Source organism: Terrapene carolina, unplaced genomic scaffold, assembly GCF_002925995.2.
Source record: "Terrapene carolina triunguis isolate 2854851 unplaced genomic scaffold, T_m_triunguis-2.0 Scaffold130, whole genome shotgun sequence".
Lineage (NCBI taxonomy): Eukaryota > Metazoa > Chordata > Testudines > Emydidae > Terrapene > Terrapene triunguis.
Window position 1 is genome coordinate 14,030,755 of NW_020664481.1, and position 25,310 is coordinate 14,056,064.

The 25,310-nt window shown below is 37.1% G+C and overlaps 1 protein-coding gene across 1 annotated transcript; it reads left to right on the top strand.

Annotated features, from left to right (window-relative positions):
* The first annotated feature begins 5,300 nt into the window (after positions 1-5,300).
* On the top strand, positions 5,301-24,086 carry ZNF217 (zinc finger protein 217). The gene is made up of 5 exons (XM_029911825.1): positions 5,301-7,082; positions 12,218-12,343; positions 13,295-14,893; positions 19,976-20,104; positions 21,943-24,086. Exons 1-4 carry the CDS (start codon positions 5,672-5,674, stop codon positions 20,083-20,085), a joined length of 3,246 nt encoding a protein of 1,081 aa, XP_029767685.1. The 5' UTR covers positions 5,301-5,671; the 3' UTR covers positions 20,086-20,104; positions 21,943-24,086.
* Positions 24,087-25,310: the final 1,224 nt, after the last annotated feature.

Genomic DNA, 25,310 nt, shown 5'->3' on the forward strand with positions numbered 1-25,310 from the left:
AGGAAAAATACTTGTATTTGATTTTTTTTTTTTAAATCACACATTAGCTCACAAGTGGTAAAATCCTACCATGGCCAAGGCAGTTTGTAATTTTCACCTGTGTTCGCTGGCATGGTAAACTGTTGTCTGCTGTAACCTGCTAACACGACAACAAACTGCCTTGGCCACAGTAGGATTTTACCACTTGTGAGCTAACTTGTGGTAAATTCTTTTTCTTGGTGCTTCCACTGGTGGAGTCGGCCATTTGGGGTTTTCTCCTCAGGAATGGTTGTGCTATTGGCACTTTTGTGATCAATGTTCTGTTGTATCAATGTAGTCTTATTCTGAAAGTAAGTACTTGGAATCTGTTTACATGTTTGTCCCTCACTGACTTCCCAATTTACTTTGTTCAGTTTAGAAGTAAAAATGTTTTCCTAACTGCTAGTTCTATTAAACTCAATCTATGATCTGAAAGTCAAACTGTATTCTTTGTTTTCTGTCTCATCCATCATCACAAGTATTAATGTTATTGCAGACCAGATTCTACTTTGGGTTAACCCAGTTTCCAATGGAGTTGCCCAGTTGTAGCTGCAGGATTGGCCTTGCATTTGGAGTTCATATAATTTTGTTGATTGAACCAAAATGGATCCCAACTCGTCTCTGCAGTGTTCACAGGAGTAAAAAGTAGTAATTGTATAACTAAATTAGATGGACAGTATTCTGAATGTGTCATGGACCATGAGTTGTGTACCAGTTCTAGATGGAGTAAAACAATGTTTTAATTCTCATTTTAAAAGTACATTTTTATTTAATAATTGAATAATTTTATATTCTGATTCCTTTGGGAAAGGATTTCCTTCATTTCAGTAGGAAATTGGTGCTGCTATTTAGCTGAATTAATCTCTTGTCTAGTATTGATTTATTAATACTTGATTTCTAAACATAAAAAGACATGCCCTACTCTTAAGATCTTTCTGACAGATGGAGGAAGTCTGAAATGTATCAGTCAGAAAACTCAGTCTTGTTGTTTTAAAGCTCACTTTTCAATTTTTTTTTTTACATTTACTGTTCACTTCACTTGGGTAGTTTGAATCTAATTCAATCTACCTGGAAGAGTCCACATTTTTGGTGGAAAACAGAGTATGATCTACAACTAGATTTCATGATCTAAAAATTACAAGTGAGAGACTCTCTTTACTAAAAGTAGCTCTTGTCCTATTGAACCACATCTCTTTTTTGACAGCAATAATTGCCCTAGTGGTAGATAAATACTTCAGACACAAAAATAGTAAGATAGAGTATGCTGTATTTCCTCAGAATGATGTGTTGAGGGTTAGTAATGACCAGATTTTCAGATATCAGGGGGTAGCCGTGTTGGTCTGTATCTGCAAAAACAACAAGGAGTCTGGTGGCACCTTAAAGACTAACAGATTTATTCGGGCATAAAGCTTATGCCCGAATAAATCTGTTAGTCTTTAAGGTGCCACCAGACTCCTTGTTGTTTCTGCAGATTTTCAGAAGTGCTCACATGGAAGCGCCCATTAAGAAAAATGGAAGCTACTAGGTGCTAAGAACTTCTACAAATCTGGCCTAAATGTGTAAATTACTTTGAAAATCACATCTTAAATCTTCAAAGGAGCCAGGTGCCATGGCAGTGAGTCTGAGCCTATAGACCTGTGCTTGCACTACTGGAGCTTGGACTCTGAAGAGTGAATTATTAAACTTGTGTTCGTGAAACTTCAAAAATTCAGTCAGCTATTTCCCAACACATCCAGAGAATTCATTGTCTCTAAATGGTTCCAGTCTGCAAGGAGTTTTTGGTTATCTTGTTGCATGAGAGTTAGGACAAAACTTGGCCCTGGAATTCGGTATGGAGGCCTTCACTTTCTACAAGAAAGTATTTTTCACAATTGGCAGTTGCTGAAAGCAGGTTTTGGTCTGCTACTAGCTTCATGGTGGTATTTTTCAGTTATGTAGTATACTGCAAGAAGGATCAAAGGAAAGATGGAAGAAACACCCTCTGCTTCCGAATATTTGCTAAACTGACACGTAGATGAAACTACATGGAAAAGATGCTTTCCCTGTAACTGAGTGCTTCTAGAGAATTTCATTGCCACACAACAAATTGAGATTGTCTAGGTGAAGTAGGTTCTTAATCTGTCTCTGGCACTGACAGATTGACCTAGAACATATGTCAGTGTGTGGCAGTTGCTGTTTAGAATGACTCTCTCATACACTTCAGAGGAACTTAATGTGCACACGTTGCTATTAATGAATAGCAACTGTTTCTAAAATGGGTCAGTTTCTATATCTGGCCTGAATATTCACTAAAGAGTTAGGGTTAAACAGATTTAAAAAAAAAAAAATCCACACCTGGATGATAGCCCTCTTACCTAAGTGGCTTGCTGATACTGTGCCATTAGCTGCTCAGATTTTCAAAGCTGCCTATTTATCTGTCTTACAAATAAAATACCTTCATTTAGGTAGCTTCCATTATACAACAAAGATCACATCTGAGCTCTGCCACAGAATACCATCGTGTCCTGTATCTAATAACATTCCAGGAATGTTGATCTGTGTGTCACTCCAAAGCCTAAAATGTCTGAGTCCTGTGTGAAGTGGTGGAAGCAGCTACAAGCATGGTTGAGAGCTTTTTTTTTTTTGCGTGTGTTCAGAATATCGCCAGGTTGAATCATCACAGAATTTCATGGTCTGTTACCACCCAATTTTCAAGTTCTTGACCATTTTATCTTATGAATTACACTTGTGTGGTGTACAGTTGCAGTAAGGCCTGTACCAGGTAACTTTAATATGCAAAGCATCCTAGACCACTGTGATAGCGGTTAACCCCACGAAAGGCCCTTATTCTACAGCTAATTTGCATGCAACAGTCTCATTGGTTGTCCGAAGAAGACTGCATAAATGGTGAATTACTTTGCCCAACTGCCACACCCATGCACTCGGTTGCCACCTGCGCAAATCCCCTAGATACAAATCAACACAACCACTTGCACAACACCACAAGCAGCATACAACATTGCCCCTCTCAACAGCACACACCCCTCATTCGCCACCCCCACAGATCTACACAACACAACCAATGCACACAATTACCCCAAACACATACACAGCCCCTCACTGCAGCAGACACTCCTCACTTGACATCCACACAACTGAACGCCTCTCCCATCACAACATACATTCACCCTTACTCATACTTACCATGAAACGATAAACTTGAACGGCAAAACCATGGATCCATCACCAGTAATTTTATAAGCTGTATTTATATACTAAAGACACTGAACAAAGCTACAAGTGGAAATATGAAATAAAAAATTACTAGTGAGTTCACATGTTTGTAATATACTTCAGTATTTTAGCTCCATGGAGAAATTTTGCATACAGCACCAAAGTTTTCTAAAAACAAAGCCAGTCCTATATCACTATTGTTAGTCAACCTGACATTTAACTAGAGTCAAAATTAATAAATGAAATCTTTATGGCTGAAGTTCACTCGCAGAAAAGAGAGACTTTAAATTTTAAAGTTGACCGTGTCATAGGTTCAACCTGCTTAGTTATTACAAGAATTCCGAGCCTGTATTTAGACAGGAAGAGTTGCCTCGTGGTAGTGATGGACTGAGAATTGGGACCTCTGAATTCTACTTGAGGCTCTGGAGCCATCTTGGGCAAATAACTTAATCTTTCTACCTCAATTTCACAGTCTATAAAAAGGGTATAATAATTAATTTACAGGAGTATGTTAAGGCTCATTGTTTATGAAAGTGTTTTGAGGTTTTCAGTTGAATAATGGCACAGTAAAGAATGTTACAAACAGCATGTGCTAAAACACTGAAGGGGTCAAGTACATTCAGGGAAAAAATTATTACATCCAGGGTAAATTTAGGTTGGATTTAGGTAGCGTGTTAGCTAAGCCCAACCTAAATTTGACCACTTCTCCTCATCAAGATAAACTCCTGAAAGTGTAAACTCAAAAAAGAACTATTTTCAGGATACCGTAATGAGAACTGATATGTGGGGCATAATAATGTGCCATGCGCAAACTGACTGCTTTGAAGCATAGTAATTCAAGTTGTAATTTCTGAATCTCTTGTGGGAAATTCTTGATAAATAGTGGTAACTTGGGAAACTTCAAGGTTTAAGGCAAACAAATAAAATAAAATAAGTCCAGAACTCCACACACCTGAAAATCTGAAGAAAGCAGTGCATTCAAAATAAGTAGGTGATGTCTTTTTTTTTTTTTTTTTTTAAAGGAACTAATACACATCAGAGTCCTTTGGACTCTGCTTTCTCATTTTTATTTTGACTGTCCAAAGAAGATGACTTATTGCCGTGAATAGATTAAATTTGGTATGTAATGATGTTTACAAATGTACAGTAAATATAACTGGTTACATCAACATTTTTCAATATTATTTAAATGGTAAATGAGATTAAAAACATACAAATTAATTATTTTAAGTAATTCTAAATTGGAAGCATTTGCGTTTACATTTAGAAGTTGGGTTTTTTTGTGTGTATAATCTAAAATAGATATGTAAAATGGGATTCAAAATGAAGTGTCTGTGCAGTTTATGCACTTAAACACTAATGCCTAGTTCATTTTTGTATCCAATCTAATTCTTTAAGATTTTTTCAACAGAGTGACAGATTTTTAAATAGTGGCATTAGTGAGGCTGTTGTATTTATACTGACGTTTTACTAACCTGTACTATCTGCCAGTAATGTGAAAATAATTTCAAGCTGATTTAAGCTTGGAAAAGTTTAGAATTCTCCTCCTTCCTTTTCATAGGCTGTAAGGATAAAATCCAAAGTCCTACAGTATATCTCTCTAAAAGGCAGTTTTCACAGCACTAATGTGTAACTACCTCAGCTTGTTGCATCACTTAAAAATGTATTAATATATGCATTGAAATATGGATTCAGCAGACTTGTAATCTGAAATATGGGTCCTGGTGAGTTTTTAATGTAGCTGGGTGAAATGCTTTTTATATAACAAATTAGTATAGAAATTAGCAGGAAAAAAATGAGTTGGTATTCAAGATCATGCTGCTTATTCCCAGTAGGTCAGGGAAGAGATGTAATCTAACCCTTCTTTATGGCATATTGGAAACATAGCTTGTATTTTAAATGAGTGCTAAAGGCTTCTTCAATATAAAACTTACCTGTGTATTTGAGATATGATGATTAATAGCTCTTTAAAAAGTCTTTCTGGTTTCATTTTTTGATATATATATATATATATATATATATATTTTTTAATTTTAAAAGCTAGTTGTGGTTCTGTTTCTCTAGGTGCTGGAGTTCTCTGTTCTACTGAGCCTCTTCTTGACTCTGTCCTGCACAATAGAAGTATTTGAAATATTACAAAGGGAGAAATAAGTGCAACTGATGACTTCTACAGACTCTTTAATGTTAAGTGAACTTAAACAGCAGAAAAAGTAGCTCAAGAAAACAAACCAATGGGTATACTTTTAATGGTGTATGAATACAGATAAAAATCAATCTCCTTCGACATGGCAAGAACTTCCATGAAGTAGTCTTCTAGCCTAGCATATCTGCATGCATATGTGAGGAGAACCTTACAAGTGTCCTTATTGTGACCAGAGAACGTCCCAGGAAGAATTGAAACATCACACTAATACATGATAGGGAACGAAACCCAGGAAATATGCCAACTCAACCCCTTTTAGTATATATGGAGGGACCAGATGGGATAGCCAGTACTGTTGGTGCGCAGATGGAGAATAATGATGCCTCGATGCCGATAAAAGGGACCAACACAATTTCTTACAAAAACGTGCAAGAAAAGTTCTTGATGCAAGCGGAGGGGTGTATGTCTTTGGATTGCATGTTTTGTGATCAGACTTTTAAACATCCTGAAGAACTTGGGAAGCATGTCCTAACTCAACATAGACCAACGCTTTGTGAACCAGCAGTTCTGCGTGTCGAAGCAGAATATCTTAGTCCTCTTGATAAATGTCAAGTTAGAACAGACTTGCCATCACCAGAAAACAATGAAAAGGACAATGAAGAATTTAGCTGTGAAGTTTGTGGGCAAACATTTGATGAAGCTTTTGATGTTGAGACTCACATGAAAAAGCATAAGGACTCTTTCACATATTGGTGTAATGTATGTGGAAGAAGATTTAAAGAGCCTTGGTTCCTCAAAAATCACATGAGAACACATACTGGTAAACCTGGTTCAAGAAATAAGCTTCAACAAGGTTCTGAAAGCCCAGTAACAATTAATGAGGTGGTACAGGAGCATGTAACTGAAAATGTAACATCACCTTACAAAATCTGCATGGTTTGTGGTTTCCTATTTCTCAATAAAGAGAACTTAATTGAGCACAGTAAAGTGCACACCAAAGAGTCAGCATCCAATGGTGATAGCCCACAAGTCACTGATGGAGCCAATAAAGGAGGAGTGGCTCAGAGAGAAGAATTTCTGCAATTTTTGAACTTAAGACCAAATGTGACTCCAGAAAAGAGTAAATCAGAAAAACCTGTGAAATGGATAGCTGAACTGGATCCATTCAATACATATCAAGCATGGCAGCTCGCAACCAAAGGTAAAGTTGCTATTGGCCATGGACAGATTAAAGAACCAGGGCAAGAAGGAAGTACAGACAATGATGATTCATCATCTGATAAAGAAGAACTTGGTGAAATTTGGAATACAAATAAAGGTAGCCAGGTTAGTCAGACTGAAAATGCTGGGAAGTCAAAGGTAGGTAAAAGTAGCAGTTGTACAGGAAATGGTACCCTGTCCCAAGACAAACTGAAACATCCCAGTGGTGAAGTGCCTTCTATGGAGATGGATCCTAAAGTGTCACAAAACAAAGAGAAACCAACACACTGCTCAGAGTGTGGCAAAGCCTTTAGAACATACCACCAGCTAGTTCTTCATTCAAGAGTACATAAGAGAGATAGGAGGACTGATGCAGAGACTTCAGCCACTTCTAGAACATGCTGTGCAGACTTAATTGTAACCCTACATGAAAATGGAGTAGTAGACCGAACAGAGGGAGGCTCTGAAGATGGATCTGAAGATGGACTACCAGACACACTTCATTTGGGTAAGAAGTATATATGAACATTTTAGATTAAAATAGCATAGATATCTGTAATTTTTTTTTCTTGTACGAAGCAAGGAAATGTTAAATTATCTGCCTAATTTGTCCATCGTAAACGATGACCAGAGACAAATGTTAGGGGGTTGGTATCTCCACTTTGAGATCATCTCATTAACGTACATAAAATATTTAATGTCCTTGTGTTTATGCTTTGGGTTTAGGAAATTATGGTGGTAAATTAATTTACCAAACCAAATAGCAAGTGCAGGCAATGGTTAGGGGGAAAAAAATCACTAAAATAACTGGTTAAAAAAGTAGACTTTTAAATAGTTTATTGCCACAGAAAAAGAATTAGTTGTCACTGCATGCTTCAAATGAAATGCAATGTAATGTACAAGCTTAAGTTAGCCCCCCCCCCCCAAAGTACTATATTGGAAGAGAACTAAAATTGTATAATCATTCTCCTTATCCCCATTTCCAAGAATCCTTAATTTTATTGGGTACCATTCTTGAGAAACTACTTGGCAACTGTAGTCCAAATATAGTGACTGTCTTTTGAAAAATAATCATAGAAATATAGGGCTAGAAGGGACCTCAAGAGGCCATCTAGACCATCCCTGAGAAGTGTCTGTCCAGTTTTTAAGAACATGCAATGATGGGATTCCACAACCTCCCTTTGTAACTTATTCCAGTGTTTATCTATCCCTATAGTTAGAATGTCTTTTTCAATATCAAACCTAAATCAGCCTATTTTACAGATTAAGCCAATTACTTGTTCTACCTTCAGTGGACATGGAGAACAGTTGATCGCTATCCTGTTTATAACCATTAACATATTTGAAAACAATTATCAGGACCCCCTGTCCCCAGTCGTCTTGTCTCAAGACTAAAACTACCCTCTTTTTTTTTTAACCGTTAATCATAGGTCAGGTTTTCTAAACTTCTCATTTTTGTTGCTCTCATCTGGATTGTCTCTCCAGTTTCTTCACAAGTTTCTTAAAGCGTGATGCCCAGAACTGGACGCAGTATTCCAGCTGAGGCCTCACTTCTACTGAATTGAGAGGGACAATTACCTCCTGTGTCGTTCTTACAACACTCCTGTTAATACACCCCAGAATATTAGCCTTTTTTGCAACTACATCACATAGTTGGCTTAGAGTCAATTTGTGATGCTCTGTAATGCCCAAATTCTTTTCAGCAGTACTACTGCTACTACTAGATGGTTAAACCCTATTTTATAGTTGTGCATTTGATTTTTCCTTTCTAAGTAGCACTTTGAGCTTGTATTTGCTGAATTTCATCTTGTTGATTTCAGACCACTTTTCCAATTTGTCAAAGCTGTTCTGAATTCTAATCCAGTCCCCCAAAGTGCTTGCAACCTCTCCCACCCTGGTGTCATTCTCAAATTTATTAAGTATACTCTCCACTCCTTTAGCCATGTCATTAATGAAAATGTTGAATAGTGCTAGGCCCAAGACAGACCCCTATGGGACCCTACTTGATATATTTCCCCTGTTTGACAGCGAACCATTGACAACTACTCTTTGAGTATGGCCTTTCGCCCACCTTATAGTAACTTCATCTAGACCACATTTCTCTTGTTTATGAGAATGTCACGATGGACTGCCAAAAGCCTTGCTAAACTCAAGATATATCACGTCTACAACTTCCTTAATCTACTAGGCCAGTAACCCTATCAAAGAAGGAAACTAGATTGGCTTGGCATGATTTATTCTTGACAAATTCATATTGGCCATTCCTTATAACTCTGTTATCCCTTAGGTGCTTACAAACTGATTGTTTAATCATTTGTTCCAGTATCTTTTCAAGTATTGAAGATAGGCTTGGCTGATCTACAATTCCCAAGTTCTCTTTGTTACCCATTTTAAAGATGGGTACTATGTTTGCCCTTCTTTAGTCTTATGGGACGTCACCTGTGCTCCATGAGTTCTGAAAGATAATCGCTTATGGTTCCAGTATTCCTTCAGGTAGTTCCTGACGTACTCTAGGGTGCATTCAATCAGGCCCTGTCAACTTGAGTGCATCTAACTTAGGAAAACAGGTTAAAGAATACTATTTTAGCTTGTGTTCCTTCCCCCTTGTTGTTAATGTTAATTGTGTTAAGTGTCTGATCACAATTTACCCTTTTAGTGAAGACTGAAGCAAAATAGGAACACTTCAGCCATCTCAATGTCATCTGTTATTCTCTCTCCTTCCCTGCTAAGTATAGGACCTACACTTTCCTTCGTCGTTCTCTTGTTATTTGTGTGTGTGTGTGTGTGGCATTTCTTATTGCTTGTTGTGTCCCTTGCTAGGTGTAACTTACGTTGTGCTTTAATCTTTCAGATTTTGTCCCTACATCCTTGTACTATTCTTTTGCACAAACCCTTAACGATGTGCCCATGTTTCCACTTTTTGTGGGATTCCTTTTTTTTTCCCCTCCTCCCCATGTTGTTAAAAAGCTCTTAATGGAGTCCTGTTGGCCTCTTTCCTCCATGTGGGAATAGTTTGCTTGTGTGTGTCTGTCTCTTTGAGAGCTGTCAGTTTCTCCTGAACTTCTTTTCCCCTTAGATTTTCTTCCCATGGGACCTTAACTACCAGTTCTCTGGGCTTGTTAGTTTTGTTTTTAAGTTCGTTGTCCTTATTTTGGTGCTCTCACTCCTTCCTTTCCTTAGAATCAATAATTTCATGATCACTTTCACTCAAATTGCCTTCCACCTTAAGCTTTACAGCCGATTCTTCCTTGTTAGTCAGAATTAAATCTACTTAATTACTACTTCCACCTTTTGAAACAAAAAGTTGTCCAAGAATGTCCTGGGCATTTTGTATTTTGACATATTACTTTTCCAAAAGATATCTGGGCAATTTGTCCTCCCTTACTATCAGGTCTAGTGTGTTTTGGATATTTCTGTTGATTGCTCTAGAAATGTCTCCTATACCACCTCCTCCTCCTGATTTGGTGGTCTATACTAGACTCTGACCATGACACATCCCCTCTTTTTTTGTGTTTCTTTTTGTTTTTTCTCCTTTTATCGTCCTCAGACTTTCAAATGGTCTGCCTCTAATCTCCTTCTGGACCTCTGAACAAGTGTGTATTTCTGATGTCTAATGTAACACCTTCTTCCTTTTTCCCCTGCCCGTCCTTCCTGAAGAACCTATACCCCTCTGTCAATATTCCAGCCATGAGATTTATCTCGCCCAGTCTCTGTGATGCCAATTAAGTAGTAATTTAGCTTATGGACTAATATTTCCAGTTTTTCTTCCCCATATAGCCTTGCATAATCTGGAGAAATATTGTAAAATGAAAGTTATTCTTCATTTTCTGCCTTTATTGTGGAGGCAGGCAGAACAGTCTAGTGTTTAGTATCTGCAGATATTAGAACTTTAAAAACTGAAGAATTAACTCTAAACAATTTGGTTGCTGCTCTTTTATGTAGCATATTCCCTTGAGTGATGTGAAGTTAGAAAAATTCAAAGTTGGGGACCAACAGCCTTAAATTACCAGAAAGAGGAAAGGTAGGCAAGTTATTCTCATGTGATTGACTAAGAGACAGGTATGCTTAAATACATTACTTGGAAGAAAAGTGCTAACACAGTTTCCTTGGCCAGAGCAGTCAGGATCAAACTGTGTGTTACTGCTGAGATTCAAAGTTCTAATCCTGTGTAGGACAGGAATATCTGGCCCATTAAAACTTTAACAATTACTCTAGAGTTAACATTTATTGTACTCTATAGGGGATTAGGGTTTATTTAAAAAAAAAAAAAAAAAGTAGCAAAGACGGTATTTTAACTGGTTAGCATTTCTAACTATGGTCTTGCACCTTCTTCTTACATGTGACCTACTTTGTGTCCGCATTTAAAGAGAGGATACTTGCATAACCTCAAGACACAATGTACAGAATGTCCTGGCACACATTATTGCATTTTTTCCAATTTTAGCAATGTACAACCCTTAGTTTGGCTGCTGTGATACTGATTGAATTAAGAAATGCTAAATGTACTTCTTGTTGTTGATCCTTCTCAGTTGCTGTTATCTTCCTGCATTAAAACAGTTATCATGAGATGCTGAGTCATAGTTCCAATGCATATATCAGTTTGTATGGGTGTGTTTAAAACTACTATCACAATTTTCTACTAAATGTAAATTTAAAAAATAAAATACTTTTCCAGCACAAGTTTGAGCCATTTTAAGCCACTTCAGTATTTGAGAAACAATAAGTGATTAACCAAATAAAAGGATGAATTTACTTAAAAAATACATTTAAAACAAAATCCATTTCTAGTCCATTTTCACCTGAGTAATGATAGTAGGTGTCCTCAACAGTATTCTCAGTGCAGCCTGCTTTAAAAAAAAAAAAAAAAAGTTGTTGACTTTGACTTTTATAGTATTCATGAATAAAACTTTCTCCTCTTCCTTCTTAGACATTATGCTGCACTTGCTACCCTCTAGTGGTAACTATTGGTGCTTACACTTACAAAAAGAGACCAAGTTTCTCTAACTGCGAACTTGAAAAAAATGTTAAATTCTGTGAAACACTAGTCCTGTCACTTCCTTACCCCAGTATGTTTGCCACATCTCAACTTAAATATTGATAGTTCCCAGGGGCAAAAATGAAGACCATTTTACCAAGACCTGTTGATACTAAAATGGTCTCCCACAGGCACGATATTCCATTGATTAGTGCAAACTAATTTCTGCAGCAGTGTACTATAAGTCTGTATCTTATCTTTTCTAGTTTAAATTCCTATCTTAAAGAAAACGTTTGGTCTGTTTGTGGCCCATAAAGGATTTATAAGATATGGCATAAGTGATTAAAGTTAATGAAATGTATTTGTTCAACTCTTAGGGCCTAGCTTTGCATTTTGTTTCAATCCCAATGGATCTTTCATCAGTCACAAACCACAATACTATCTAACGCACAACTGGAAGTCTCTTGACAGTCAGATAGCAGGAGTGTGTAGCAATGTAGATCAGAGGGGTTTTTGTAGATCTATATTTGGAGTTAGCATCCCCTAATTAAATGGGGGGAAGGTGATTTCTAGCAGACACTTGTGCTTTTGAGGTTGAAACACATGGAGCCCAAATTTGTATTTACTCGTAATATAGGTGTGCGTGTTTTGTTTTTTTTCTTACAAAGATAAAAATGAAGATGGCTTGGAAAGAGCAAGAGTTAAAAACCTTGGGGCCTCCAGAGAATGCAGCTATTGTGGAAAATATTTCCGCTCAAATTATTACCTCAATATTCATCTCAGAACTCATACAGGTAAAGGATTTTAAATTCTTCAGGAGAAGGTCTGCTTAATCCAGATCAGAGGGAACTTTAGATTCCTGTTAAGAACAAATTAAAACTATCTATAAAATTGCTGAAATTAAGATCTAAAATCTCCAATGTTGCAATTGAACTGTATATGAAACATAGCTTTAAACAGCTATGCATATTTTAATTTCCTAAACTCAAATCTACTGTAAATTAGACAAATATCATACTAGATTCTTGTTGTCTGCTACACTTTGATTTGTGACACATATCCTGCTTTTCACCCTTGTTTAACCCTTTCTAATTATCACACTGCTTTTAAAAATCCAGAATACGACTCCCAAGTATGAGTGTATGCCACTGCTGCAGTGTCAAGAGACTGGTGTCCCTGTTTTCAGTAAAGCTTCTTTTCCATACCCCACACGTACTCCCCCCTCCAAAGAAACTGTCTGAGTCAGTGTATTTTAATGAACGTAAATGTCCCTATTTTTCTTCTCAAAGGACTGTTTATACATTTGGCTAATATTATTCCCATTTGTTGACCAGCCCCTGTTGTTGTTGTCTTTGGCCGTGCCCACACGTGGCTGCAATTGATCAACTGGGGTCCCTTTTATTATCCTTATTTCTTTTATCTGTGCTCAACAGATTGCTAACTACCATCCTTACACCTTCTGAACATGTAGGAAAAACTCTCATCCTAGCCAGAAGATGTCACTGTAGCTAACCTCCCCCCCCCCCCCAAAAAAAACCCCCCACAAAAACCACTAGGTATCGTTCTTAGGGGTCATGGATCAATTTGGGGTCTGCATAAGTGTGTATGTTTTGAGTAGGGGGAGGAGAAAAGAACACCTATATCATCTTAGTCTTGTGAATTCTAAAACCCACTGAATCATTTAATTATGTTGAAGATTTTGAATCAATATGCATCAAATTTTTTCTCTGATGAAACTGTTTCAGGTGAAAAACCATACAAATGTGAATTTTGTGAGTATGCAGCAGCCCAGAAAACTTCATTGAGGTATCACTTAGAGAGGCATCACAAGGAGAAGCAGGCCGATGTTGCAACAGATGTGAAAAGTGACAGCAAAGTTTTGTTACAAAGTCAGGAGATGGACCTCCTGTCAGCCACTGATGGTGCTCAAGAAACCAAAAACTTAAAAAGGTTTATTGACGGTGCCAAAGATGCAAAGGGCTGCCCACCTGTAAAGCAACAAAAAGAGAGATTTTCTTCCTTTCAGAGCATATTGAGTGGTCCAGTCATCTTGACCATGAAAAATGATACTCAGGACTCAAAGAAGGGTGCAGCTGGTAATAGCTCAAATCAAATGAATGCGAACTCAGACGCTTCTTACCTGGAAAAGCTAAAAGCAGAGGAAGAATTAATGGAATTGCAGGCAAATGATCCCATTGATAAAAAAGAGAGAGATGCTTTAGTGACATTGGAAGGAGATGATATCCAGTTGATTGGTGCCTTAAAGGACAAAAATAACATGGAAGAAATGAGAGAGAGCGCCGAAAAATGCGCAAACATGCATATAGTGGGCTCTCAAGAAAAGCCGTTAAATTTATCTACTGGAACAGCGCAAGAATGTTCAGTGATCTCAACTGCTAGAGGCTTGTTAGCAACCAGCACCTGCCCATTTTGTACTTATAGAACATTTTATCCAGAAGTCCTAATGATACACCAGAGGTTGATGCATAAATACAATCCTGACACTGTTAACAAAAATGGTTACAGAAACAAAGCTTTGGCTAAAGCCAGGCGTACTGGATGCCCACCAGCTCTTCTTGGTAAAGATGTGCTTCCCCTGTCTCTTAACCCTAATAAAAGCAAGCCTTCCCTATCTATGCAACCAAAACAGTTGCATACAGAGAAGACTAAACAGTGTCCCCTTCTACAGAGCAAAGTCCCTGTTTTTCCAATGGTAGATTCCAGCAGTTCAACACCAAGTAACTTGAAGTCTTACAAACCGCAAAGCATTGGAGCTCAGGCGAGTAGCTGTCGGCAACCACAGCAAGATTTGCACTCAAATCCTAGTATTTCTTCAGTAATGGATAGAGTAAAAAAAGGTGAACCTAAAGCAAAAACTCTAAATATATCAGCTTCTCAATCTGGTGTAGTTAGTAGCAGTATCAATAGCTCCTATGATTCTCCCCTTAATGAATCTGCCTGGTTCAGTAATCGAGGAAGAGAATATCTCCGCAATAGATCTGCGGGTCACATAAACTTAGAATTTGGTGAACCATCTTCTAAAAGAGTGAAACCTAATCTGTTAGCTCTTGAACACATTGACTCTGCAAGGGTTAATTACAGAAGATATGACATGAGTAGATCTCGTGTTGCAAACAGATATGCAAATCTGTTACCTCAGGAATGTTCACATGCCAAACCTGCATCCTCTGTTTTGCCAACCAAACAAGGGCTTCTGAATTCAGATGAAGTTGATTCTCGAAATGTACTGACTATTCTGAAAACCTATGAGCCGTATAGCCCAGGACCACTTTATGGTTCTTTTGGACCTAGCAATGGCCAAGCAACCAGCTCTCCAATAGAAGGTACTGTATTTTCTCTGTATATACTCAACTATAACTGTGCTAAAACTTAAATTTTTGCTCTAATTTTAAGGTAAATGATTCAAAATCAGATATTTAAATGCACAAAACTATCTCCACACCAGTAGATACTAGTGATGCAAATGATGGTTTGTCAGCATTTTATTATCTTATTCAATGGCTTATGATAAATTTGAGGTCACAGCAAGTATTCAGATTTTAAATTGAATCATTGTAATTTGTTGCTTCATATACACAGTAACAAACATCACTTGCAGGAAGTAGAAGTTTTCTAAAAGGTTAATTTTTAAGTGTTCCTAGGACTGCTATTCTGATTCTTTGATGTCAAATATGTACTAGTGTTAGTACTCCCAACCTTCATTGCAGTGGGTCAGTTAATGTTTCTAGAGTATATTAAAGCATCTCTTGCAAAGAAACCTTGGACCCCATGGAATATTAATAGAACTTCTTCCAAAGAGAGCATTTTAAAAAAAGCCCAACCTCCAAAATATATTAAATCCTGTAAAACTTATTTCAGGTCTGCCTTAAACCTATATATTATACATCTGAACTAAAAACTTCAGTGGGTTACATTAATGTGTAATTAATTTTAATAGACGCTGAACACTTCATTAGAAATGTGTTGTCTATGTTTAATATTCAAATTGAAAAGTCCCATCACTAATCAATAGTATTAACATTTTACTGTAGGAACTTCATTTGGTGTATATCACTCTAGTCTTAGCCAAGACTTTCAAAACCAGAAGCCTAAAGCTAAATGCATGAATCCATTTTTAAGCACCTGCCTAATTTTAGAAAATGTTGACCATCTGAGAGCTCTCACTGAGGTCAACGTGGACTTAAGAGACTAAATTTAGTTATGGGGGGAAAAAACTTGAACTTGGGATCTTGCTATTCCTATCTTCACCTATTTTTATTTGTACTCTTGTACTGCAGTCTAACACAGCCACTAAAGTTGAAATGCTGTACTATGTAGAACTCAGTGGCTTTCTATTTATAGACTGACATACGATTTGTAAGATGTCTTTGCAGCTTATCTATATCAATTGCATTTTACTAAAACTGTCTTAAAATGTTAGACATCTAAAGAATTTCTTAACCCATTGAGGCATGCATGCTAAGTACTTTGTCAGCAACTTGTCCTCTGTGAAAATAAGGCAATATATTTATAATATATTGTGGTGGGTAATCAATAGTGCTAAACCAGTTTGGGTCATAGAAGATTTGTTGATGGCAACATATTAAGCCTGCATTTGGAAGTTGAAAGGTATAGTTGGTATTGGTGTTTTGGGTGGAGATGTGTAAACCTAGTCTCCACTAGTGTGAATATTGGAGGAAGAGTAACAGCTTTATTTCTCATCTGATGAATGAGGTGGAATGCAATATCTGTTTCCTTTCTGAGTGTTTGAAATTATATGTGTGGTTCCTAGTTACATGGGCAGTGTCCTCGGCCATGTGTAGGCCACAGCAGCACAGCTAAGGTGTTGGATATGTCTACACTAAATCGATGGAAGTGGATTAGCTACGTTGATGGAAAAATCCCATCTCTGAGAGGCAATAGCCAGGTTGAAAAAGGATTCTTGCATTAAGTTGACCTAACTATGGTGCTCAGGGCATGAGATTTTTCACAGCCCTGAGCAACTTAGCTAGGTTGATCTAATTTTTAAGCATAGCCCAGGACTTGAATGTATTAACATTTGGCTGATAGGGTATGTGACTTGCTTTGGAGACATATGAAATAGATGATGAGTTGGGTATGGGTTGTCTCTGGGTTGGGAGGGTGTATGTTTTCATTCTTGTATAAATAACAATAAAGGGAGTAAAAGGGGAGAAATTATCTGATGGATGGGCTTCTTGAAAAGAGAAATATATCAAAATATCTTAAGTAACCTGGCTCTTAGCAGAAGTTACTGATAAAATCTTACCTTTAGCTGAGTACTGAAGTTTTTTAATGTGGGAGTTTGCTTTTAGAAAGTATTTAAGTCTTAATTTGATGTGGACACTATCTGTCTGTAAACATTACTTTGCTACCATTATGTATTTTTGGTGAAACACAAGACAGCACTGGCTGCAGTGATAGGGCCTGTAACTTCTTTGACCATCTGACAGCTAGACACAGAAACAGCCATCCACTAGTCAAATTTATAAACTTTGAAACGGTCTCGGCCTTTCATCTTTTGGTTAAACTGCTTATTGTGCGTAATGTGCAGTTTACATGTTCCGAAGAAACTGATGGTCTGTCCTTCAGCCCAAAGGAGGGCCTTCTGTAGATCTTGAAGCCATTATTGGCCATGCAAAAGAAGGTCCTGCATGCAATAATCCAGAATTTCAAGAAATGTTCTAGGCATTAATGAGTAGAACCCTACTGATTTTTGGTGAAAACCAGGAGGAGGAAATTGAGGGGGGAAACACATCGAGCCCCTTGCTTGCATTTACTTAGCGTGCACGCACACACACATATATCTATATCTGTCTCGGGTCTGCCAATCCTCTGAGTTTAAAATACTGACAACCTGAATGGCTCTCTTTCTGTCAGAGAGATTAATAAGAATGGTGACATGGAGTGGAGGATGGAAAGGGAGGCCACATGGCAGAATGGAGTACAATGGTTTGGCAGTAGGAGTTATGGAGGGGAGAGAGACACAACCAGAGACAAAGGGAAATGAGGGAATTGCAGGGAGTCCCTGAAATAAAGGGATGGGAGCTTGCGGGGGTGGGAATGCAACAAACCCCTTTTGTGTGAATGAGTTCAACCTACAGAAGCAACAAAGCATGAGACACTCTCTATAATGCCTACATTGTAGTTCACCTGGATTTTCTCCTTCCTTTATGCTTCTTAAAAACATCTGCAAACCTAGACCTCTTCCTATGCTAAACTTTTATGGCATCTGAAGAAAATTCTACTTCTGAAATCTGAGCTTGTGGACAACATAATACACACATTGCAACATGTGGCAATTGTAATGTCTGTAGGAACAGTCCTACAGGTGCCGATGTCTGCACCTGTAGGCAGTAAGGTCTGTAGCTTGCAGGTGAGAATTTAAACTTCATCAAATAAGTTCTGCAGTTTCCACTTCTTAGTCATCTAAACCACCATTTTTTCCCATAGATGGTCAAAAGGCCTCAATTAGATACTACATTGAAGAAGGCCTTAGAAGTAGATAGAAACCAAAGGTAGACTTTCTAGGCCAATACATTTTTGAGATGACATTCAAAAATAATATAATTAAAAAACCTCTTGCAAACTGTCATCTCATTGACTTGTCCCATTATCCTCCAACTCTCAGATAATCCTCTTGATGTTGCCCCATGCATGAGTAAATTCAGATGGATCTGTTTTGTGTGAGAGGGAAGGCGGGGGGGAGTTGGGAATAGGAGGCAGGCAAACTGTGCTTAGTATTATACACTTAAGGGGGGCGGGGTGGAGATTGAAAAGAAGTCCTTTTTTTCTTCTGTGGTATACTTAAAAGTAGTAACAACTAGCAACTCTTAAGGGATATGTTTTATAAGACAGCATATGCAAATAGTTGCAGGTGTACAGCTGCAAGTTCTGGTACCCTTATTTCTCCCTGATGATATTCTAAAACATGATGATAAACCCCTTTTTATGGCCTGTGTTGTCTTGTGGAAACCTTATTTAGGTCCTATGAACATGTTATATCACGTTAAATGCTGGATCAAATTGTCATGAGAATATGTTCCACTTGGCAAACTTGATTAAACCATGTTTATTGCTCGTAAACTGTGCCAGTTTGCATTGCCCTGAAGAGACAGAAACATTCTGAAACCACTCAGTTTGTGTTACTCTCAAATTAGTCATCCTTTGCAGTGGCAACACTCTATCAAGGGTAACCTGTTGGCTGATTGATCTGGCCGAGACTGAAAATTGAAGACAATTGCTCAGGCACATTCCAGCAATTTTGTAGATTATGTTGAAATATTAATTTCTTTGCCATTTTAATTTAATTAAAATTAATTACTGTTTTTTTCACAGTGCATTTAAGGCTTTCATGGAATATAGACCATAGTTTAGCTTTTGTATCCTAATGGAGTATTGGTTCTTGAAACAGACATGACCTTTTTCTAAGTTTTATGCAATGTTTTTGACATAAGCTAATAAGATTTAATATGACCAAGCATTGATTTAAACCTGTATTTAGAAATCTTAAGTGATACTTTTAGTAATTTAAATTGATAAGCACAATACTGCCTTGGTAACAGCATTACAAGGTCTGTCCATTGTAAATACATACAAAGATTTAAAAAAAAACACTATAAACTTTCTGTACACTATCACATTGAAAAGAAACTTAAACTTGAAATGCAACCTGTTACCATGGCATATTAAATTATCAAAAACTTCTGTTTGAAAGTGATGCATATGAAGCATGTAGAGGAGGTAGAAATCATGTACCTAGCACCACTGCATTTAGACAGATGACTTGTTCAGTTTTAAAATAAATTAAATTTTACGTGTCTGTAAAATAGTTTACAATGCAAGCCCAATAAAAGTTATTGTGATAGACATAAGGCAGTGTGGATTCTAGATCATTGGAAGTATTCACTTTTAGACTGGTACACTGATCTTTTACTAAATAATAAAACTGTTTTGAAAAAACTTGTACAGGCTGCATTACATTGTGCTTACATGTTGCTGATCTGTGTAAGAGGAAAACTTTAAAGGTTCCATCAGCCTTTCATTCTACTTATCAGATAAGTGATGTTTCATATAAGCCCCTAATATTTGAAGTTTTTATTTTTTTCTTAGATGCCTAAAATTCCATACCACTTTTTTAGGATTGTTCTTCTGCAATATCTTTATTGTACCTCTAAAATTGTTGTGCTGTGCATTGGTTTGATTGCTGTCTTCCACTCCATAGCTGTCTGCACTTCAGTGGCAAAGCATACGTACATAAGTAGTTTGTGTAAAGCACTTTTAAATCATGGGTGAAAGGCACTGTAAAATCACTTCACTCGCAAATGAAAAGGGTTTTGAGTAAATTGTATGATGAGCCTTGTTTTCCAACTAATCTTGTTAATGCCTCTTAAAATTTACTTTATCAGGAAAAAGGCCGGTGTCATACCAACACTTATCTAACAGCATGCTACAAAAGCGAAGTTATGAGAGTTTTATTGGCAATGCACGTTTTCGACCAAATGACAAGAAAACTTGATTATTTACTTCAAGAAATGGTAAACAATCCTGTTAATTAAATGGTTTTACTTTTGATATTTGTTAAATCTGGCATCAAATATATTGGTACATGGAGTTATTAGAAGAGTTATGGAAAAAAATGTGTGAATTATGTCAGTGAGAAGAATAAAAAAGTCCCCTTTACTATGAAAAATGAATTAAATATCACTGTCAGTGTTTAGGATTGTATTTTGAAAAGTCCAAATGACTTGGTTTAGAACCTTCACCTTTGATAGTAAATGTGGAGGAGCTTGTTTTCCAAAACAAATGGGAGCATTAGCAATATTTAATCTAAATCTATTAAATTTAGATTAAAGGGTTACAATATCAGTCTATTAAGTGTTCAAGGGAAGGATCTACTCAAAGTTACAATGTAAGTTTAAAAAAACTACAAGGAGAATTGACAGTTACAAATGAGGAGGCAGCTGGTATTAGCTAGGATTCATGCACTTATGAAAACTTGATCTCTAAACTTGGTATCTAAGCTATCGTGTCAGACAAACGTCCCTGCCAGAATGGGATTGTGCATTGCACTGCATTTTTGAATATTCACAAGATGGTGTGAAATAACTAAATTTCCACTGCTTGAGTCAAACTTGAACTATTTTTCTGGGTAGAGATTGTATGGCATCCTGTGTATCATTCTTCAGGAGGGATAGCTCAGTGGTTTGAGCATTGGCCTGTTAAACCCCCCAGGGTTGAGTTCAATCCTTGAGGGGCCCATTTAGGGGTCTGGGGATTGGTCCTGCTTTGAGCAGGGGGTTGGACTAGATGACCTCCTGAGGTCCCTTCCAACCGTGATATTCTATGATTCTATGACACTGACACTTCATGTATTATATGTGCTTGGAGTTATATAACCTTATCAGTCATTTGTTTCTCCAAGAGAGGCAGGAGGGAGTCTTATAGTCAAGGCAGTCAGCTGTAACTCTGGAGTTGAGACTTTTGTGTGACTCGACCAAGGTTACACAGTGCACCTTTGTCTCAAATCACTATAATCCAGGGTAGTTCTTCCTTCTTGCTGTTTAGGATAAAGTAACTGTTTTTGATGTGTTCAGATGCTCAGCTGAGGAACACCCTAGAAAAGACTATACATAAACAGTTCTGTATCCAGTTTTTACTCCTGCTTTATATATTCTCTCTAGTCTCTAACTGCTTTTGTTCCTCTTTCTGGAATTCCTTCCAGTTCAGGTAGATGCTGCTTGAATGCTGCAGTGTCCAGACCTAGGCAATAATTTACATATAGTTCTACATGCTCTACAGATCTGAACTATCACCTTTCTAGTCCATAAAGCAAAGCTTTTATATCTGCAGCTTGTTAGATTGTTTTGCTACAGCACTGTTCCTTGGGTCTCGTCTAGGGTGACCAGACAGCAAATGTGAAAAATTGGGACGGGGGTGGGGGGAGGGGGAAGTTAATAGGCGCCTATATAAGAAAAAGACCCAAATATCAGGACTGTCCCTATAAAATCGGGACATCTGGTCACCCTAGTCTCGTCTGACTTTTTTTTTTTTTTTCCTAAATGCCTCCCAGTCAAGTTTCCCCACCTCCTCCCAGCTTGGATATCTATCTGTCTCTAACTTTAGTTCCTCCTTATATTTCTATTCATGGTTTGAATGTCTTGAAAAGCTGATTTAATTGACAATTTGTAATCTACCAAATAGATGCCACACTTCATGTGAAAACATTAATGTCTAAATATGCCTATTAAAGTAAGTGTGTGTGTGTGTGTGTGTGTGTATATAATTTCAATTTTTAATATTTAAAGATCTTTCTCTAGCTGTATTTGAATTTTATTACAGTTTATAGCACAAAACTATTTTTGGTTTGTTCTAGGTCTGAGGACGCAAATGCATATTTTGTGGCGTTATTACTTGCAGTTCATCCCTTGAGAGAAATGAATGGTGAAAGCTACTGAACTAAGCTGTGATTGTACTGTATATAAAAACACTACAGTTTTATAATATTGGTTCTGTTAACATTTGTACCAAATAGCCATAAAAAATTGTAGTCTGAACAGTTGGGTTATAAAGGTGTGGCGAATGTGTATCTCAATGTTGGTCTTGAATAATATTTTTCTTTAGAATTAATTGACCAAATATTAGGTAGGAATTATATTTTTACATACTTGAGCGCTGCTGAAAAGAGATCCTGTTTGAAATAGTATATAATCCTTGCACCTCAGGTAAACTCTGTAAATATCTAAGCATGTTGGTTTAAATACTGTTCCTTTTTCATAGAGGTGGCAGTTTCTCATATTGCGTTTTTCTGCTATAACTGTTAGTTCATTTGAAAAAGTTATTTAAAAACTATGACATTAAATTGTTCAGTTTAGAAGTATTGTGATCATCCTAGCTAAGGTGCTAACTCTTTGCTGTTCAATCTTGCACATACTAGGACCATAATTTGTTGAAGCAAACTTTCCTTCTGTTGAATTGATGTTTCCAGCATCTTATCTTAAAAAGCAAGAGAGAGAAGCAGTTCTTGTCACATCCTGTGCAGGATCTTTCATAGTGTTCTTGGAACAGTCGGAATTCTCTCCTTATGTTAAGTTCATAGTCTCTTAGATGAAGACCACCACCACCAACAGTTAAACTCTAATAGCAGAATGTACAGAGGACTCACGGGACAAACAGGAAATATTTGAATACTTCAAGTGTTTAGGTTTTTACCAAATGCAATACACTCTTTCACTTATGAACAACATAGTATCTTTATTTCTGCATCATTTTGTCCAGACTCAAAAATAACAAATATGTAACAAGCTTACAATAAAAACATAAGGAACTACAAAGTTTTCTTAAGGGGATGTGGCTTATCATGGTTTGGCCTACTTGACTGTGCTCAGAAGCTTCTTGATATGCCTCTAGCATCTTAATTACAAACTGGAGTGTTGGAAGTATACTAAGGAACAGTCTGCTATGGGAGAACTTTGTTCCTTGTATTTTTATGAAGACAGCAAGAGTTTTTTCTAATGCACATGCAATTAAATTTAAAGGAGGATGGCCAGATATCAGCCACTTGAGCTGTTGCATATTTTGACTTTTGTTTCTACATAAAGCCTGTAATTGAGACTTGATTCTTCTGTACCTAGTTTTGACTTCCATATATTTTAGGTAAAAAAAAAATTTTTTTTTTGCACTGTTCATTTTGCTCTTTGCCCCTCATATAGCAATTGTAAAATAGCCAAGCATAGAAATTCTTGTTTTCATTATGCAACCTGAGACATTCTAGTTGTATGGCTTAGTTCCTGTAATTTAAATGGAATCTAATTTTAATGTCTCTGTAAACTGGCAATGTAATGAAGTGCTGTGTATCAGGAAATTGTACACTATTTACTTTTTTTCCTGTTCATAAGCTGAGCCATATGTACATAATCTAGAGTGTTTTCCTAGTTTTGCACTTTTATAGCTTATTTTTTTTGAAGATGAATTCACTTGGAAGATGGCTAATCTATTTTTTGTCTGATCTTTCAATGAGTCTTAGAATGCATGCTGTAACTGTCTTTATACATCTTAAGGGGATATGTAATTAAAAATTCCAGAGGGCTGCATTAAGAAAAAAATCTGAATTGCCAAATCTGTCTTTAAAAGAATCTCTCTTTCATGCTGGTACACTTTTTTTCAAGTTTTTGTTTTTTGGCCTCTTCCCAAATCTCTTGGGAATGGATTAGAGAACAATGTACCCAAAGATTTGCCCATTTCATGGAATTACAACCCTGTACTTCAAAGTACACTTTTGCCCATCAGTATTAACTATTGGGATACTACTGGTTTTTATATGTTTCTTTGGAGAGAACAGTGCATGTATAGAGGTACAAGTTGTTGATTTTGTTTTGTTATATTTATTTCATTCCATTTTGTCTGATTTTTTTTAAATTGTTGAAACCTTAAGTTGTCAAGCAGTAGACACACATTACTCATTTTAATTTATAATGTATTTCACTTTAGTTGAGTATGTTATTACATGTGGATGTAAATATATCTTTGGTGTTTTGCAAATCTGCCTTTTTGTCTTTTTTTTGTTTTAAAAACTTGAGTGATGCTGGAGAGTTAAATGATCAAAGGTCAGTTGAATACAAGATTCCAGACAACTAATTTGAAGAACGTCTATTTAGCTGTCTTTCTAGAAAGATTGCAAAAGAAGCCCATGCTTCCCCTTCAGTTACCTCCACTTGATTACCTCTCCTAGATTTATACTCTATGCAATGCATTCTTAACAGTGGATGGAAGAGATCAGGAACTCATAGATAATTCAGATAAGGGGTGATCTTTAAAGCTTCAGACTTGCCATGGACTTAGTGGTCACTGAGGACAAATGCCTTCTGAAACAACTTGGGGCCCGTGTGGCGGTGGTATTTTTGTTGTTGAAGTGCTGAGCGCTCTCAACTCCAATTGAAGTAAAGGGGTGCTGCTTGTGCTTAGCACCCTGAAAACTGGATTTGGGTGTATGGGGGGGGGGAGAGGAAGAAGAGTTGGAAATCTGATGTGTTATAAAGGTATTTAAGTGCCTAACTCCCTCTGAAATCAATGATCAGAGGGGTAGCCGTGTTAGTCTGGATATGTAAAAAGCGGCAAAGAGTCCTGTGGCACCTTATAGACTAACAGACGTATTGGAACATAAGCTTTCGTGGGTGAATACGAAGTGGGTCTGTTAGTCTATAAGGTGCCACAGGACTCTTGTCGCTTTTTTCTGAAATCAATGTGAATTAAGTGCCTTAACACATTTGAGGATCTTGGCTTTAATCCTCAATGAAGGGGAAGTCCATGGAAAGCCTGGAACTTAAAAATAAACATGGGAATCAGAGCAAAAATAACTTTCTTTAAAGTAGTATGTGTAGGGGCTAGGATGGTTTCTCACTCATAACTAAAATAAATTGTTTTGAAAATGAGAACCTCAGCTGTGTGGTTAAGGCTTGTCTACACTGGTGAGACCTATGTTTTTAAGGTGGCTGTGTCGTCATTCACTCTAGCAAAGGAGGTCTGCAGTAGATCCTGTAGTCTTCTACTGAAGCACAAAGGGGATCTACTTTAATAAGCCCTGCTGTACAATCATTAAGATGTAATTACTATCCTCCTCTGATATCAACAGCAAAATAAACCCACCCTGGTGTATGGAGGGTGGATAATATATATGAAATGACTAAAATGCTCAATTTAGGGTCTTTTGCTGCTTCTAAAGTCTGAGATTTTTGCAAGTCTATG

Excerpts from the sequence above, each read along its gene's own strand:
- ZNF217 (XM_029911825.1), top strand. The coding sequence starts at position 5,672 with ATGCCAACTCAACCCCTTTTAGTATATATGGAGGGACCAGATGGGATA. Across the intron at positions 7,083-12,217 it reads ACCAGACACACTTCATTTGG|ATAAAAATGAAGATGGCTTG; the intron begins GTAAGAAGTATA and ends TTTCTTACAAAG. Across the intron at positions 12,344-13,294 it reads TCATCTCAGAACTCATACAG|GTGAAAAACCATACAAATGT; the intron begins GTAAAGGATTTT and ends AAACTGTTTCAG.